The sequence below is a fragment of the Canis lupus genome, chromosome 22 (assembly GCF_048164855.1).
Source record: "Canis lupus baileyi chromosome 22, mCanLup2.hap1, whole genome shotgun sequence".
Classification (NCBI taxonomy): Eukaryota; Metazoa; Chordata; class Mammalia; order Carnivora; family Canidae; genus Canis; species Canis lupus.
The window spans coordinates 27,914,911-27,930,276 of NC_132859.1; the positions used below are offsets into that span (position 1 = coordinate 27,914,911).

The 15,366-nt window shown below is 40.0% G+C and overlaps 1 protein-coding gene and 1 long non-coding RNA gene across 9 annotated transcripts in view; one reads left to right on the forward strand and one right to left on the reverse strand.

Annotated features, from left to right (window-relative positions):
• Window positions 1–777: 777 nt before the first annotated feature.
• Window positions 778–15,366, reverse strand: part of SATB1 (SATB homeobox 1) — a 101,518-nt gene continuing 86,929 nt past the window's right edge. For 6 of the 8 annotated variants that reach the window (XM_072792903.1, XM_072792906.1, XM_072792905.1 and 3 more), the window contains 3 exons: window positions 8,570–8,773; window positions 7,888–7,983; window positions 778–4,818 (listed from right to left, as the gene is read on the reverse strand). In XM_072792903.1, the coding sequence (XP_072649004.1) occupies window positions 4,315–4,818; window positions 7,888–7,983; window positions 8,570–8,773 (804 nt within the window). In that variant the 3' untranslated portion in view covers window positions 778–4,314. The remainder of the gene's footprint in view (window positions 4,819–7,887; window positions 7,984–8,569; window positions 8,774–15,366) is intronic. The other 2 variants (XM_072792909.1, XM_072792908.1) reach the window with 2 other exon arrangements.
• LOC140614088 (uncharacterized) overlaps window positions 7,693–15,366 on the forward strand; it is a 41,882-nt gene continuing 34,208 nt past the window's right edge. The window contains exons 1-2 of the long non-coding RNA XR_012014983.1: window positions 7,693–7,931; window positions 8,560–8,795. This is a non-coding gene — a long non-coding RNA (uncharacterized lncRNA). The remainder of the gene's footprint in view (window positions 7,932–8,559; window positions 8,796–15,366) is intronic.

Sequence of the window (15,366 nt, forward strand, 5' to 3'; positions counted from 1 at the left end):
TTTAATTTAGTGCAAAATAGGTCACTTTAGAGTTTGTTTACTTGGCAAGGCAACAAGTATAAGATATTGTTTTACTGCATCTTCTCATCAAACATTATCGTAGAGAATGGGGGGCCCACGTCTCCCACTTTTTTGATCACAATAGGGATATTTGCAGGTGAAAATAGCTGACAGAACGGGACTTCGTACACAACCCTGGTATAAGGCAAGAAGTCGTGATGGAATTTTAGTGGAGTTATTTGGTAAAATCAAATTTGGGAATACATGATTCATATAAGTAGGGTAATGTAAGAAAGGCTTAAAAATGTTGCTCATCTTTTAAACATTAAATCCAAACTATTTTTATTTAACATTTGGTATTGTTTAACAGGTAATAGTATTCTGGACATACACCTTTCACCACATTTTTTTTTTTAAATAAGGGTACTTTATATTTTATCAAAAATGTGCATGTTAATAGATTGTAATTTAACCTTTGTCAAAAGACATGCAAGTATTTAGTATTTACATTAAAAGGATTGCTTCCGAAGAAACACTGAATCCAGAATATGAATATGCCCCCTTTAAAAGTCAAAAATACTCATTTGTAAGATAAACTATAGTACCAGTATCTTTTGATATTTTTTAAACGTGATTAATATTTTTGGACCTTCATTGGTTTCCACACTATCATGCAAATTTTTGGCTTGCATCAGCCAGGTAGTTCTATTTTTTTATTGGCTATAGAAATAGGGTATACACATTTTAATTGCTCTTTTTGAAAATATCACCAGGCAGTTCAGAATACCTCATTTATTGATAATATTGTGACAATCAAGGACCTTAGTATCAGCTGATGATAACAATAGGGAATAGGGCAGAATTTAATAATGAAATGTATGGGATTGTCATTTTTACTCAATGCTGAACCATTTGAAAATGTCTTCTACTCAAGCTATATATTTTAGATAAGCACAGTTAGATATAGATATCACTACTTGGAAAAAAAAAAACCACTTCTTTTAAGCTCAGAATTCCTTAGTACTAAATGTTAATCAATACACATTTTATACATAATATGTACAGATTTTTTAACCAAGTGCCATACAACTAGGGCACACATATTAGTTACCTTGGTTTTCAAAGGTTATGTGTCAACTCTGCATATTACGTGCCAAGGAGATACTGTCAACATTATTTTTTGCATAATGTGCAAGTATTATATGGCCACAGAGTGTAATACAAATTAGTGGCAAAGTGCTGAGGGAAGGAATCTATGACAGATTCAGATGCACAAGGTTGAATATTACCCGTAAACTACCTGACTCTGCTAAGGTCTTAACAGCACAAAGCGCTATGTCATGCCCAGCTTCTAAAAGTTTCTGAAATACGTGGACACAATGAAGCTTGTTCAAGGAGTTTTACCATAGCCACTGGTAGTAAGAGGACTGGTATGAACATTAAATGACATTGGGGGAGCAATGTGGAAGATGACCCAAACAAATCATCTCCAAATTGTGCCATCTTCTCTGAAAACAATTTTGCTCACTCCATTATGACCATCACTGTTTTTTGATCTGTGCTTTTAATTTATTTGTTTTTGGCTTAAAATATCATATCTAGGAAGATGATGCTGTTTAAGTTAAAGGGTCCAAGTGAGAGTATTATTAGTATTGTATTGATTCCTTACACACGCTCATCAAATGCATCCAAAATGTTATTTCAAAAGAAATTAGGTTATTGGGAATGGCAAAATCGTAATGGCAATCCAATTTTCCTTCTAAAAAATTAAATTTCTGGCACCTTATATTCTGTTGGGGCTGGTTAAAATAATAAAAGACTACTCCTTGCTTTAGCTTTTCCCTCTAAACCCAGAGGGGGGGAAAAAAAAGAGGAAGAAAGGATTTGGTAAAAAAAAAAAAAAAAAACAAACTTCATGGCACACTAGTTTCTACTCATTTTTTTAAATACATGAAATCTAGTTTCTATTAAATTTCTTTTCCTCAAATGGTTTTCCAAACTCGAAGTGAGCAAGAATGTTTAAAAGTTGTCTTCTCATTTAATAAAAAGAATTGAAAACTTTTTTTCGATACAATTTTGTTACAGCAAACCAGCTGCCTTCAAAGTAGTTCAGCTGTGCTTCAAAAGTAAATAGTACTTTTACAGCTGAATTGGGAGTCTTCAATGATGCCATTTTAGTTTCTTAAGTAAAAGTTCAACATTAAAGCAGCCCAGTTGCCTACCAATGAGCTCATCAGTGCCTGGAAAGATGTTAGGCATGAAGAGATTGGACAATTTCAGAACCAACTATCAAGGAATCCAGATACCCCTATTAACATCTAGGAAATCTTAAAAAGAAGCAGCAAGAGATAAAGTGAATACAAAGAAATAATAATCAAAAACTGCAACACTGGCCTCAATCCATTCCATGACCATTAGCACACCTCATTTTTGTATCTCGGAGTGTATGGAGTTTTATGTTGCAAGGATTCTGAAGACTGTGTTTAAATTCCAGGTGTGTTATTTTCTTCATTTAGTTCTTATAGTTATGACATACACAACCAAATGAGCTCAGAGTTATTAACTTATATTCCATTCATAACTTAAAAAAATACATTGCTAAGAGGTTTTTATACAGAAGGTCCATTTTTCCCCTACTTTATGTTACTGGTAAAGGCCTTTAAAATATTTATACATTAGCTTCAAAAAAAGTGTTGCCATAATTAAATATTGTGAAATAAAATGCAGATGAATTCATTCTAAGTACGTAACTCCTAGAGACTAGATTTATGTTTTTGTTGGTGGGTGTTTCGACCATCCTGCTATCTCTTGTTTATTAGGCAAAATGTTAACCCCAAACAGGTTATGGTCTTCACTTTTAAACTTAAAAAATGAGCACGTGTTTGTGATTTAAATTTACAGTGTTTCAAGTGACTTTTCAATCGCTCTTTTTAAAGTCAGTAAAATATCATCAAGAAAATAGTAACATGCACCTAACTGAGAGGGCCATCTTTGACTCTTTAAAGTTACTTCACATAAGCAGACAAACCCTACCATGTCATACCATACAAACAATTTTAATTGTGTAGTTACAGTCAATAACCACTCCTAATCAGAACATTTCTGCATAAAGAAAATTGTGATACACTTATAAAAACAGCCAGCTGTAACAAAATAGCTGGTGTTTTCATAGCCATAAACTCATAAAAAAGAAATACACCTTTATACAGAAATTTTATACAGATGTAGCTTTAAAATTGATTGTAAACCAAAGGAAGACACATTGCAAACATCAATTATTTTCACATTAATTGCATAATTTTCTAAGGTGATCTATTAGTTTTATTTACCTAAGCTTATTTGCATGATAGTAAAAATTGCATACAACAATAAGAGTGAAGCTTATAGTATGAATTGCTTGGATAACATAGAGCACTTTTTATAGGCAACTGTGTAAAGCACATTTTTCTCTATTTAAAACTTTTAAGACACTTTGTTTTACTGCCCATCAAAATACATTTATAAATAGAAAAGAATCAGTATGGTAACAAGAGAAGCAATATTACATTTAACGGAAACTTCCAAAAAATTAATTACAACATGATGCTGCAGGATCTACAAATAAATAATGAGGACTAAATTGTGTTTCACATTTTCTTTTCATTTTTTAAAAAATCATGTAACAATGAGAATGAAAAAAATTACAGTGAACTTTTATTTCCAAAATAAAAACAAATTTGAATTACGGCAGTGCCATATAATACAAGGCATTTGTTGGCATATGTCATCTTTAAACTGCATTCCACAGTCTATAGTTCTTTTGTAACATACAATAGAGTAACAAACTCTTTTTTTTCTTCTTCTTCTTCTTTTTTTAAAATAAGGGGCGAGTTTCCAAAGATCAGTGTGGAGTGTTACAGAAATAATTAAAGGAAGGAAATCATAATCACAGAAAGTTATAATGCTTGTTTGAGGCTCCAGAATAATAAAAAAAAAAAATTTTTTTTTTAAATTAAAAAAAAAAAAAATCACTGGTATCATGCCTACGGGGTACACACCTCGATGTGTCCCGGGAACAGAAATTCTAACTTTTAATACCAAACAATCCTCGATGCTTCACCTGGGGCTGCCAAGCAGTTTGTAAAACAGAGTAAAACGTTTAGTGCAGTCTGGATCATCCTTTCTCAACTCTCCTGTTTGTGCAAGTTTCTGAAGCTTCATTGGCCACGCCGTGGACATGAAGGCTTTTCTGAGAATACAAGGCGGCCCTCTCCGCCGGTGCCGGTGCCGGTGCCGATCCCAGGGGCGCTGCCGGATGAAGGTGATGCTCCGGGCTCAGTCTTTCAAGTCGGCGTTAATGTCTGTGTTCCCCTCCACCGACAGCTCCTCTTCTAGCTTCACCGAGAAAAGGGTGTTTGCATTTTTGTCTTGGACGCTCTCTTCCAAATCCTTAAGCAACTCCTCCTCCTTGTACTCGGCCACGTCCACCTCCAGGCCCGAGTTGTCCTTCAGTTTGCCGTGGTGCTTCAGGTAATACCGCTGGTTCTGAAAGAACTTGATGATGGTGTACTTGGGGAGGTCGAGCTGCGCCGACAGAGTCTGGATGGCCTCCTCGTCCGGGTACAGGCCGACGTCTTGGATGAAACTCTGCAGGATGCCCAGGGCTTCCACGGAAATCTTGGTCCGCGGCCGGGTCTTCTGCCGGCTGTCGTCCTCGGCCTCGGCGGGCGAGGCCACCGTGGGCTGCCGCGGGGGGAGCCGGGGCCCGCTGGGCTGCTGCGCCTGCGCCTGCGGGGGCGGCGGCGCCGGCTGCTGCTGCGCCTGCGCCTGCGGCTGCTGCTGCAAAGACACAAGCGGACAGTCAGGGCTCTGCCTGCGGCGGCGGCGGCGGGCGAAACCACCTCGAAGGAGGGGGGGGGCACGGGGGTCTACCTGTGGCTTCTCCGACCGTGGCGGGAGGGGCGGGCAAACATTCGGGACCAAAAGGGAGGCCCGCCAGATGGCCCACGGCAGCGGGGAAGGAAGTCAAACAGATAAGAGGCAGGGAGGGAGGTGCAAGTGGGGCTGGGGGAGGGGGGGTGTCTGATGGGGGAGGGGGGTGACTGATGGGGGAGGGGGGTGACTGATGGAGGAGGGAGTGACTGATGGGGGAGGGGGTGACTGATGGGGGAGGGGGTGTCTGATGGGGGAGGGGGGTGACTGATGGGGGAGGGGGGTGACTGATGGAGGAGGGGGTGACTGATGGGGGAGGGGGTGACTGATGGGGGAGGGGGTGTCTGATGGGGGAGGGGGGTGACTGATGGGGGAGGGGGGTGACTGATGGAGGAGGGAGTGACTGATGGGGGAGGGGGTGACTGATGGGGGAGGGGGTGTCTGATGGGGGAGGGGGGTGACTGATGGGGGAGGGGGGTGACTGATGGAGGAGGGGGTGACTGATGGGGGAGGGGGTAACTGATGGGGGAGGGGGGTGTCTGATGGAGGGGAGGTGTCTGATGGGGAGGGGGTGACTGATGGGGGAGGGGGTGACTGATAGGGGAGAGGGGTGACTGATAGGGGAGAGGGGTGACTGATGGGAGGGGGGTGACTGATGGGGTAACTGATGGGGGACGGGGGTGTCTGATGGGGGAGGGGGTGACTGATAGGGGAGGGGGTGACTGATGGGAGGGGGGTGACTGATGGGGGAGGGGGGTGTCTGATAGGGGAGGGGGTGACTGATGGGGTAACTGATGGGGGAGGGGGGTGTCTGATGGGGGAGGGCATGACTGATAGGGGAGGGGGTGACTGATGGGGGAGGGGGGTGACTGATGGGAGGGGGTGGCTGATGGGGAGGGGGGGTGTCTGATGGGGAGGGGGTGACTGATGGGGGAGGGGGTGACTGATGGGGGAGGGCATGACTGATAGGGGAGGGGGGTGACTGATGGGGAGGGGGGGTGACTGATGGGAGGGGGTGGCTGATGGGGAGGGGGTGACTGATGGGGGAGGGGGTGACTGATGGGAGGGGGTGACTGATGAGGGAGGGGGTGACTGATGGGGAAGGGGGGTGACTGATGGGGAGGGGGGGTGACTGATGGGAGGGGAGTGACTGATAGGTGAGGGGGGTGACTATGGGGGAGGGGGTGACTGATGGGGGAGGGGGGTGACTGATGGGGGGTGACTGACGGGGGAGGGGGTGACTGATGGGGGGTGACTGATGGGGAGGGGGGGCTTGCTCCCTCATCGGAGGTCAGGGGAGCGTCTCCACCCTTCATTTTCGGTCTGGCTCACGGAATGAAAACTCCGCGCACTGAAAATGTGAGCCACAACCTTCACCAGAAGGATACCCATCCGAAGCCGAAGACAGCAGAGCAAACGATGATGGAAATAATTAACAGAGATTTAAAATGAAGATTGAAGGGGCACCTGGGCGGGCCCAGTGGTTGAGCATCTACCTCCTTGACCTCAGGGCGTGACCCCGGGCCCGGGATCGAGCCCCTCATCGGGCTCCCCATGCAGGGAGCCTGCTTCTCCCTCGGCCTGTGTCTCTGCCTCTCTCTCCTCTGGGTCTCTCATGAATAAGTACAAATTTTTAAAAATTAAATGAAGATTGAGGCGTAAGGATTTCAAAGACGTTTTAGAAAGGAGTGCTACAGGCCCGCGGGGGGAAAGAAACCTGTGTTTTGACCCCATTTCATCCATGGCTAAAGCAAGGAGCAAGAAGATAAAGTTTATTTAAATTCCAAATAAAATGGATAAATGCCTGTTCTTCTTCAGCATTATCCCTTAAGACTCCGAAGGATTTCTGAGATTCTCACGTTTGTGAATTTCCTACCAGTCAGTTCCGATTTAATACACATACAATTTCTTATCAAATTGCACTAGGCTGACACTGCAAGTTTTTTTTTTTCTTCTTACCGGAAAATAAAAGTTTGATGCACCATATAACGGCTAGTAAATTGTTTTGTCTATAGTAAACTCAGATGTGATTAGGATTTAAATTTAGTGTATACAGACACTTTTTCGTAATTAGTGTCTGTACACGTGCGGTAATTTCCATACACAATTATACATAACAAATGTGTGACACATGCACATACTGTATACTCTGTATCCATAATTCTTATCATCAAAGAAATCAACCTGAGTGAGCGGCAAAATATTAGAGCCTTTAGACTGTGCCTAACCATTTCCTTTTATCCCCCTAAGAAACAGTTTTATTAAAAACAATTCACTTTTTCAAACAAGTACTATTTTTATTACTTAACATATATATATATATATATATACCTTTCTCTTTGTTTTTGCCAAGCAGTACGTTTTTCAGGCTTTCGTGATGATTTCAGTGCTTGATATCCTAAGGGATTCTCTTTTCCAATTTATCTTTAATACATACTCAAGGATTTTTTTTTTCCTAGTGGGTGGATAACCCTATTATTGTTGGTTTTAGCTACCCATATATATGTGTGTGTACATATATAGTCTCCACCCGCCCCCACAGCAATACCAAGAAATAATGCAGGTGATTCAACAAAGACAGTAGAATTTTAGGACTCTGGAAGGCAGAGGCATTTTCTCTTAACGGGAAAAGCTAAAAACATTCCCTTGGATTTCACAGAAATACGTTCTACAGCTCCAGTTCATTCAATATGCTTCCTTTGAAATCAAGGCCATAGAGCACCAACAAACTATCTGATTCCAGAACTTCCCAATCTAGATTCATAGGGGAGTTCCCTCAGTGGATGAATGGAGACAAGTTCCATGACATGACCAGCTAATAAGCACAAGGCTGAATCCGCTGGCACAGTGGTCTCTGGCCACCACCACGGTTATAGTATGTCCTTTGCAAGTCTGAAAATTCTGACCAAGGGAGCAGGTCTTTATGCCACCCCCTCTCTTGCTGGTATAGGTAACTTGTAACTTGTGCCCGCTCACCTGAGGAGCAGCACCGAGCCACGGTGCAGGGGTCAGCAGGCCTGGTAAGAAAACGCCTCTAGAATCTCCTGTCCCAAGGGTGGTGGGAGAGGGGCTCTAAAGGAAAGACAAACAGACATGACTCACCCCTAACCTGTGTTCTGTGGGGGTGTCAGGAGACAACTACAAGGTGAAGGAAGGGCCAAGGAGTCAGAAACAAGATTCCAATTAGGTTTCCCTCCCCTCCTCTTTTTGGACAGTATCCAAGGTTATATAGAGTTGCGACTGTACAAATCACCTCTACGGAAACAGCAGTAATTCCTTTCCTAAAGGGCAGTATTAGTAGCATTAAGGAATCGGTGGTATTTCTTAAATGGATTTTTAAAAAACAAAAACAAAATTTGAGCTCTCACACAAGAAACAACCCAGTTCTAACAAAGACACACTTGCCAAACAAGAAGTGTAAAAAAGGGGGTTCCTGCCACATTGTGGGTGGGGAGATGAAGGAAGAGGAGCACAATACACATGTTGGAAAAAGTGTGCTAATTTTCCTTTTATTCCCCAGAGCAAGATGGCAGTGTATCGTTACCTCTTGCTAAAGCCTATGTTTAGACTGGCGGGAAGAAGAGAAACGCTAATTTCCCTGCTAAGTTTAAAGCTCTATTTACTTAGTGCTATATTGAATTGGCCAAGGTAAACGAACCTGAATCTGCTCTGCTGGAACATGGATAATGTGGGGCGGCCTGTCGCCATGGTGATGCACCGCGTTGCTCTCCTGTTCATAAATGGCATCACGTTCTGGCTGAGGAAGACTGAGGAACCTTCGGATCATGGAGAGGTTCTCCCACAGAGTCCTGTTTTCTGGAGAAGGATCTTCTTTCCAGCGTAACAGCTCACACAACCACCCCTTAGAGACAAGGGCATAATAGGTCAGTTCATGCCTGTGGGGGGGCTGATATTTTCCATTAAGAGCTAAAAAGAAAAGACCTTGTAAAGTTAACTTTCTTCATAAGCTCCAAACACTCCAATCTCAAAAAATGTTTTTTAACCTGTTAAGGGAGAATAGCTGTGGCTGTCAAGAAGGCAGGCTCTGTTTCTAATAAATGTTCAGATTTGCATCTTAAAGGAGGGTCATGTTTTTTAAGATTCCAAGGGCAAGACACATTTACCACGGACTTTGCAATATGTGAAATCGGAGAAAGGCAAAGCTGAATGTGCTTCTTGTCTTGCCCAACGTTCTTGTCTGATGAGCAGCCATCTGAGAGCCTGAAGGTATTTAAGAAGAGATAGGACAGATTTTTAAAATAATTTGTTTTCTGAAAGGATTCCCTAAAGTTTATGATTTTTTGTATTAGGAAGGAAACTATGTGTAAATGTGTGTGTGTGTGTGTGTGTGTATGTGTGTGTGACAGAGAAAGAAAGGACACAGGCAGTAGTGTGAGCAAGAATATTGTCCAGTGTAAAGCATAATGATCAGAATGGGCATTAGAAGACTTCTCCAAAAACTTTCCAGAAAGGCATCTCAGAGCCTGTTTTTTCCTGCCCACTACAGTGCGCAACATATGATTCACCAGACAAGAATTTTAATAGATTTCCTGAGTTAAGAGAGAAGGAAATGTCCAGTGAATACCAAAACCTGAACCTCTCTGATGACTCCCCTAAGGCCCCATTTTTGATCCTCAGAGTATCAAGAAATGAGTGGTCTTACAGAGTATATTGTCTAACATTTTCAAATCCTCATCTCAAACATCCTTCATCTCGGCTGCCACAATGAACACTCACCATTGGGGTGGAGAGTAAGAGGGAGACAGTCCCAACCCAGATCCCCTCACTGGCAAGGCAACTACCTCCGCTGCCATGCTGCCTGCTAACAGCTACACTTCTTTGGATCAATATCTGGAGTCATCTCTACCTGGAGATGAGTGGACGGTTACTCCACATCCTCACTTGACCCCCTCATGCTGGGGTGGTGAATGACTGGCTTACCAGTGGTACAATGTCCCTGCCCTCTTCCTCCAAAGTGACAATTCATTCAACCCTTCAATCTACTCTTTGGAGATGCCCCTCTGCCCTGCCTTCCTTCATCAATACAGACTACCTGAGACCATATTCTTACTGGACCCCTTCCTTTTCCCTACCCTCCCTCACTCCTTCCAAGTCCTTCATAAAGTCATACATACCTGATTCCCTCTTAGGCTCTACTTTAGTGACTTGACCAAAGATAAAGGAGTTTCTTGGAAATTCCAAGTAAATGAGTTGGACAGGAGTGGAATGAGCAGTTTATTATCTGATTTTTACTAGCCAAGGAGAGTTTGTGTGTGTTGTGCAAATGTTGTTTGGGGTGAGACCAGAGAATGAAATGACTTTTCTTCCCTTTATCTGAAACTGAACCACTGGAGAAAATGTTCCTTCCCCTTCTAATTGCAATATACAGTGAAAAGAAATAAGGCCCACTTCCCCCCAAATGGCTTATTTGTGAGAATTTAAAAGAAAAGCTGGAAAGCTGATAACATCAGTTTCCCAAAGCCCACTACTGACCAGCCAAGGGTGAATGACTGTTGCTAAACCTGAGATCTACTAATTTTTCTGAGATATTTGTTTCTCTACTCAACAGGTCCTATAATTAAACAAATATGTACAAGGGGATAGTCATGCAATCATGCACTCATTCAACGCCACTGAATGTGCAATTCAAGGCTATGAGCGCAGGCAGTAAACTGAACATTTACCTGAGAGAATAATAGTTAAAAAAAATAATAATTGTGATTAGCATGTCACTGAATATGCTTCTTTTCTAACCATGGCAATTCTATGTTTATTTCTAGAAAAATATGATGATGTGTCATATTTTAGCTCTATTTATAGGAGTCTAATATTAACTCTCAAACTGCATTTGAGTATTTGAAGTATTTGAGACCCACTTGCATACAGTGCCCTGGAGATGTTGTTTATTTAGCTCTTATTGGCAAATATTTGCTATCTGGATTGAGCCATGAAAACATTTTATACTTTCCAAATCTCAGCTATTTCTTTACACTTTACCTCTAAGTTTGGATGCTGTGCAGATTTTAGATATCTGTCTTCCTGTAGGCTTGACTATTAGCTATGGTTGAGATGACTCTCCTCCTCCCCTTTCTCTCCATTCTTCAGTTATAGCAATTGACAAGCTCCCATGCCTAAATAGAGCAAAACTGCTACAATTCTATTTACCTTTTAAAATGTCAGAAGGTTCATAAAAAACAGAACAGAAAAGTTGTTGGGGGGGGGGTTGTACTTAGCTAGTATTGTATATACTATTGCAGTAAGTGCCAAACATTGAGTATCTAAGATTTTTTTTTTTGTGTGTGTGTGTGAAAGAAATAAACACTTGTAACTAAAATTTGCTTAAAGTTAAATTAAGAACAATTCACATAAGAAAAGCTTCTTGGAGAGAGCTGAAAAACTCCAATAATTTTTCCAATCCTTTAGAAACTTTTTAAAGTAACAGATCAGTTAGCACTTGGATATATGTGAAAAAACATGTGGATCACAGATGTTCTTTGGAAAAGAAAATCATTAGTTCTTTTAAAATGGCTAATAATGATAGCTAATTCCTAAACAATCACACTCATGCTGGTTTAACAAATATTTCAGAAAAAGAGCCCTGACTCATTCAACAAATATTTTGCTCATATTGTCACTTCTGTGTCTCTATACTTATGAGATGGATCCTTATTTTTATTAATTGCCCGTGACTAACATAACATTTCCAGTAGTTTGCTATTAACCTCTGCCCTTAAATAATACTTCTAATTCCTTATCTAAAAATAATTTGATGAATTATAAGTTTGAAGCATGTCTCTGCTAGCCTTTCAAGAGACATGATGATTTTAAGAGACTGAAATCAGATGCTTCTTAGAAAAATATTTAACGGTGCAGCTGGGAACTGTTAGCTCTACAAGGGTATTCCAAAAAGAAAAAAAAAAAAAAAAAGAACTAAAAGGGGGGTAGTGCTTTTCTTGATGTGCATATCTCTTAAAAAATAATGGAAAACAGACATTTTGACACACTAGTTCTTTGTCATCAGAGACACTGGCACATTCCCAATTTATGCTGGCAAAGATAAGATTAATTCATTCTAATACTATTTAAATACTTTGGAATATTCTGACTACCTCAAATCCTATCAATTGAGACTCTATTAATGATGACAGTAATCTGATCTATGTCTTGCACAAAGTGACTAAAAAAGCCAAATGCTTTCTAACGCCCCAATACCTTTTTCTAGGTCATTTTTTCCTAAGTGATATTGTTAGAGCAAACAAACTTGGTAAGACAATGAACATGTCAGAATATTGTAATATCTGACAAATAATGATGATTCTCCTAAGTACTATATTGGTTTTTAAATGATAAATGTATAGATTCACTTGGTAGAAGAGAGACAAGGAATGAAATGCAGTACTTTGTTGCAAAATGTGAATATAATTACATTTTTAAGAGTGGTCTCTGGGACTTGAAATATTATAAGACCATAGGTAGGAGTAGTGAGCTACTCCCCAAATTAAATTAGATCACGACTGTTCTGTACAGTAGAAAAGACAGGAGAGTAGCAGCCTTAAAATAATGAGACCGATCCATTCTCAGAAAACTAAAATGGTACAAGGAACAACCTAAAGTTTAAATGTAGTAAATTTGCCAAGCAACATTACACTGCATATAAAGAGGGCAAAATATAAACAGTAGCCACATGTAAATAAATTAGTAAAACTTTCAGGATGTTACTACTTTTCAAACTGACGAAGTTTAATTTGACACCTTCTGTTCTAAACCCTTTGTTTCTATTCAAAATCACGCCTTGAGCTGTTGCTATCAATCACAGCGCTCCCCTATTACTTAAAAAAACTGGCATGAACCCTGAATAAGCTGAAAATGCCATGCAGATGAATTCTGAGATAATATGTTCAAACCTGTTATATACAACACAAATCCTGTAAAGTTATGTATTGTAAACCTACATTTATTGAGAACTAAAAGTCTTAAATCCATCTGCCACAAAGGAAATACTGTTATGTACTTTATAGTAACCAAGAACCATCTGCAAATGTCTTGCTACCGTAAGCAAGAAAATGGTGCAGAAGATGCTAAACCTAAGACTGCACGAAATAAATAACATTCGTTTGACTGGTTTTGGTGAGGGATCTATTTAAAAAAAAAAAAAAAAAAAGTAAGATCGGGGCGGGGGGGGGGAAGGAAAGAGAGAAAATGCAGAATGACTGCCAAACCAGTACTGAAAAAAAGCAAAACAAACTCAATGACAACACAATGGCAATTTATTATGGTCCATGAAACACATGACTGTATGCTCATTTTAAAGGAAAAATTAGCAGTTCTAAACTCAATATTCTAATGATGTGCTTTACTGACAGAATCTTGTTGTACCACATTTAAATAAAAATCCTGGCACCTTCATCTCTCAGCTGCTAATTTCCAACCAAACTCAATCCCTGATTTCCACTCCACTCCTTTTAGAACAATTAATTCAAGTCAATTCACTTCGAACATTTTAACGGAGAAGGGGTACGCAATGATTCTAATTGAGTCAGAGAAGTAACCTCCTTTCCTGAATGGAATTTATTGTACCTCTACAGTCTCACGCACATAAAAAGAGAACCCTTCCGGGGTCTGTTCTGTGACAGAGCTGGGAGCACAGAGCACAACTAGTTTTCCAGGGGAAAAGAGGTTTCAGCATTCTCTAAGAAAAAAAAGTCCTTTCACACAATACACAGATACGTATATATTACTGTTACATATACATTTTAAACCCAAGAGCTATAAAAAAAAGAGAAAGAAAATGACAATTCTTGCTGCAACGAAGAAGGAAAAATGCATTTTAAGAAACGGAAGGATAATTTGAGTTCTAAAAAGCAAAACATTTTATAGTCTGTATTTATTCCCCCTCACCCTCATCTTTTATGTGTTATTTGCAGGAGTATTTTGTTCCAATCTCTGGGGCATATAGTATAATAATATATGATATTAAAAGAAATCAATCTAAATAGGGACGTATTTGATACAAACATTTTAGTGGAAAGCATGAATTACATTTGAGCAAGTAGTAGGAACAAGGATTAAGTACATAATCCATTAAATAGTACTTCCAACAAAAATTCAGTATTGTAGACTAAACTACACCAGGCATTTTGAATGAGTACATTTTCAACAACTAACTATAAAGCTAGCAATTTATCATTCAGCAAATAATTTTCTACTTTTAAAAGAATTCGTAAGTGTTACTTATGCTAATGAAGACAGTTTTTAATCTGCCCACAAACATGCTAATAGAGGGCAATTTTTTTTTATTTACAAAGCTGTCGGCACTCAAGGGTAATTTCATATCAATGTTCTATAAGCTGGGGGGAAAATGGGTTCTAATTGTCAGAGTTGCGGAATCTTTCACCTTTAGCATGAAGGTTTAAAGATATCACAAAGATGCACGGTGACTAGCAGTGTTTTAAGCTATCCCTTTAACATTCCAGAAGCATTCTAGTTTCACACTTTTTATGTTTTTAACACACTCTGCCTCAAATACAGTCTTAACACACAGCACTTCTTTGGGGGCCCTAATGCAGACACACACACACAGGGCCTTGTGCAGGTACAACTCCGCTTCCAGGTTTGAGGCTCGGATGCTTCCCGTACCAACTTCAACCCTCTTTTTCAAGAACAATCATCACATTTCAAACAGTGAGAAACAGAACAGTGGCAAAGCAATATTGAAAGCATTTTAAATTATTTACTCAGTTAAGAGGGTGAAAGGATACTTTAAACACATCAAATTTCATCGTCTAGGCCATTTTTTGGTGGCAAAGTGGTATTGATCTTTCCAAATGCTTAAAATTAACTATTTTCCAGAAGGTCATTATTTGATTAAACGCATTAAAGTTGAGGGCAAGAAGTGATGCACTTTTTCTTCTTCCCCATTCAAATCATCATATAATTTAATAAAAACCATCCCATCATGTCCTGTAATAAAAATGCTTATCTTAAGATACTGTTCTTTACCTAACATATTAACCTTTAAATGTTATGAAGTTCTTCAGAAGAAAAACCTTTGCTAAAGCAGATTATTCTATAGCATAATGAGAGGTCCCCACCATTAACATTAATAAAGATACATGTTCTCCTCTATGGAATTAGGAGGAAATACATTAATCTTTCTCCCCAGTTTAATAACATCTACTTTGTGTACAGTGAAGAGAATCTCGGCAGGCGCGGTAACTTTTCCTGCTAACATTGGTCTTACTAAAGAAAACATGGGAAGTAAGTTTGAACAGAGACGTACCAATAAATTTTCATGCTAAAAGTAGCACATCACATCCACTTTATTTAAAGATGGGTTTTAAAAAGAAACATATTTACGGTTGAGATAAGCCCCATGTTGGGTATGGAGCCTACTTAAAAAAGAAACATTTAAATGGGATATTTGTGTATGTGTGTGTGTGTCCCCCAAATATATTT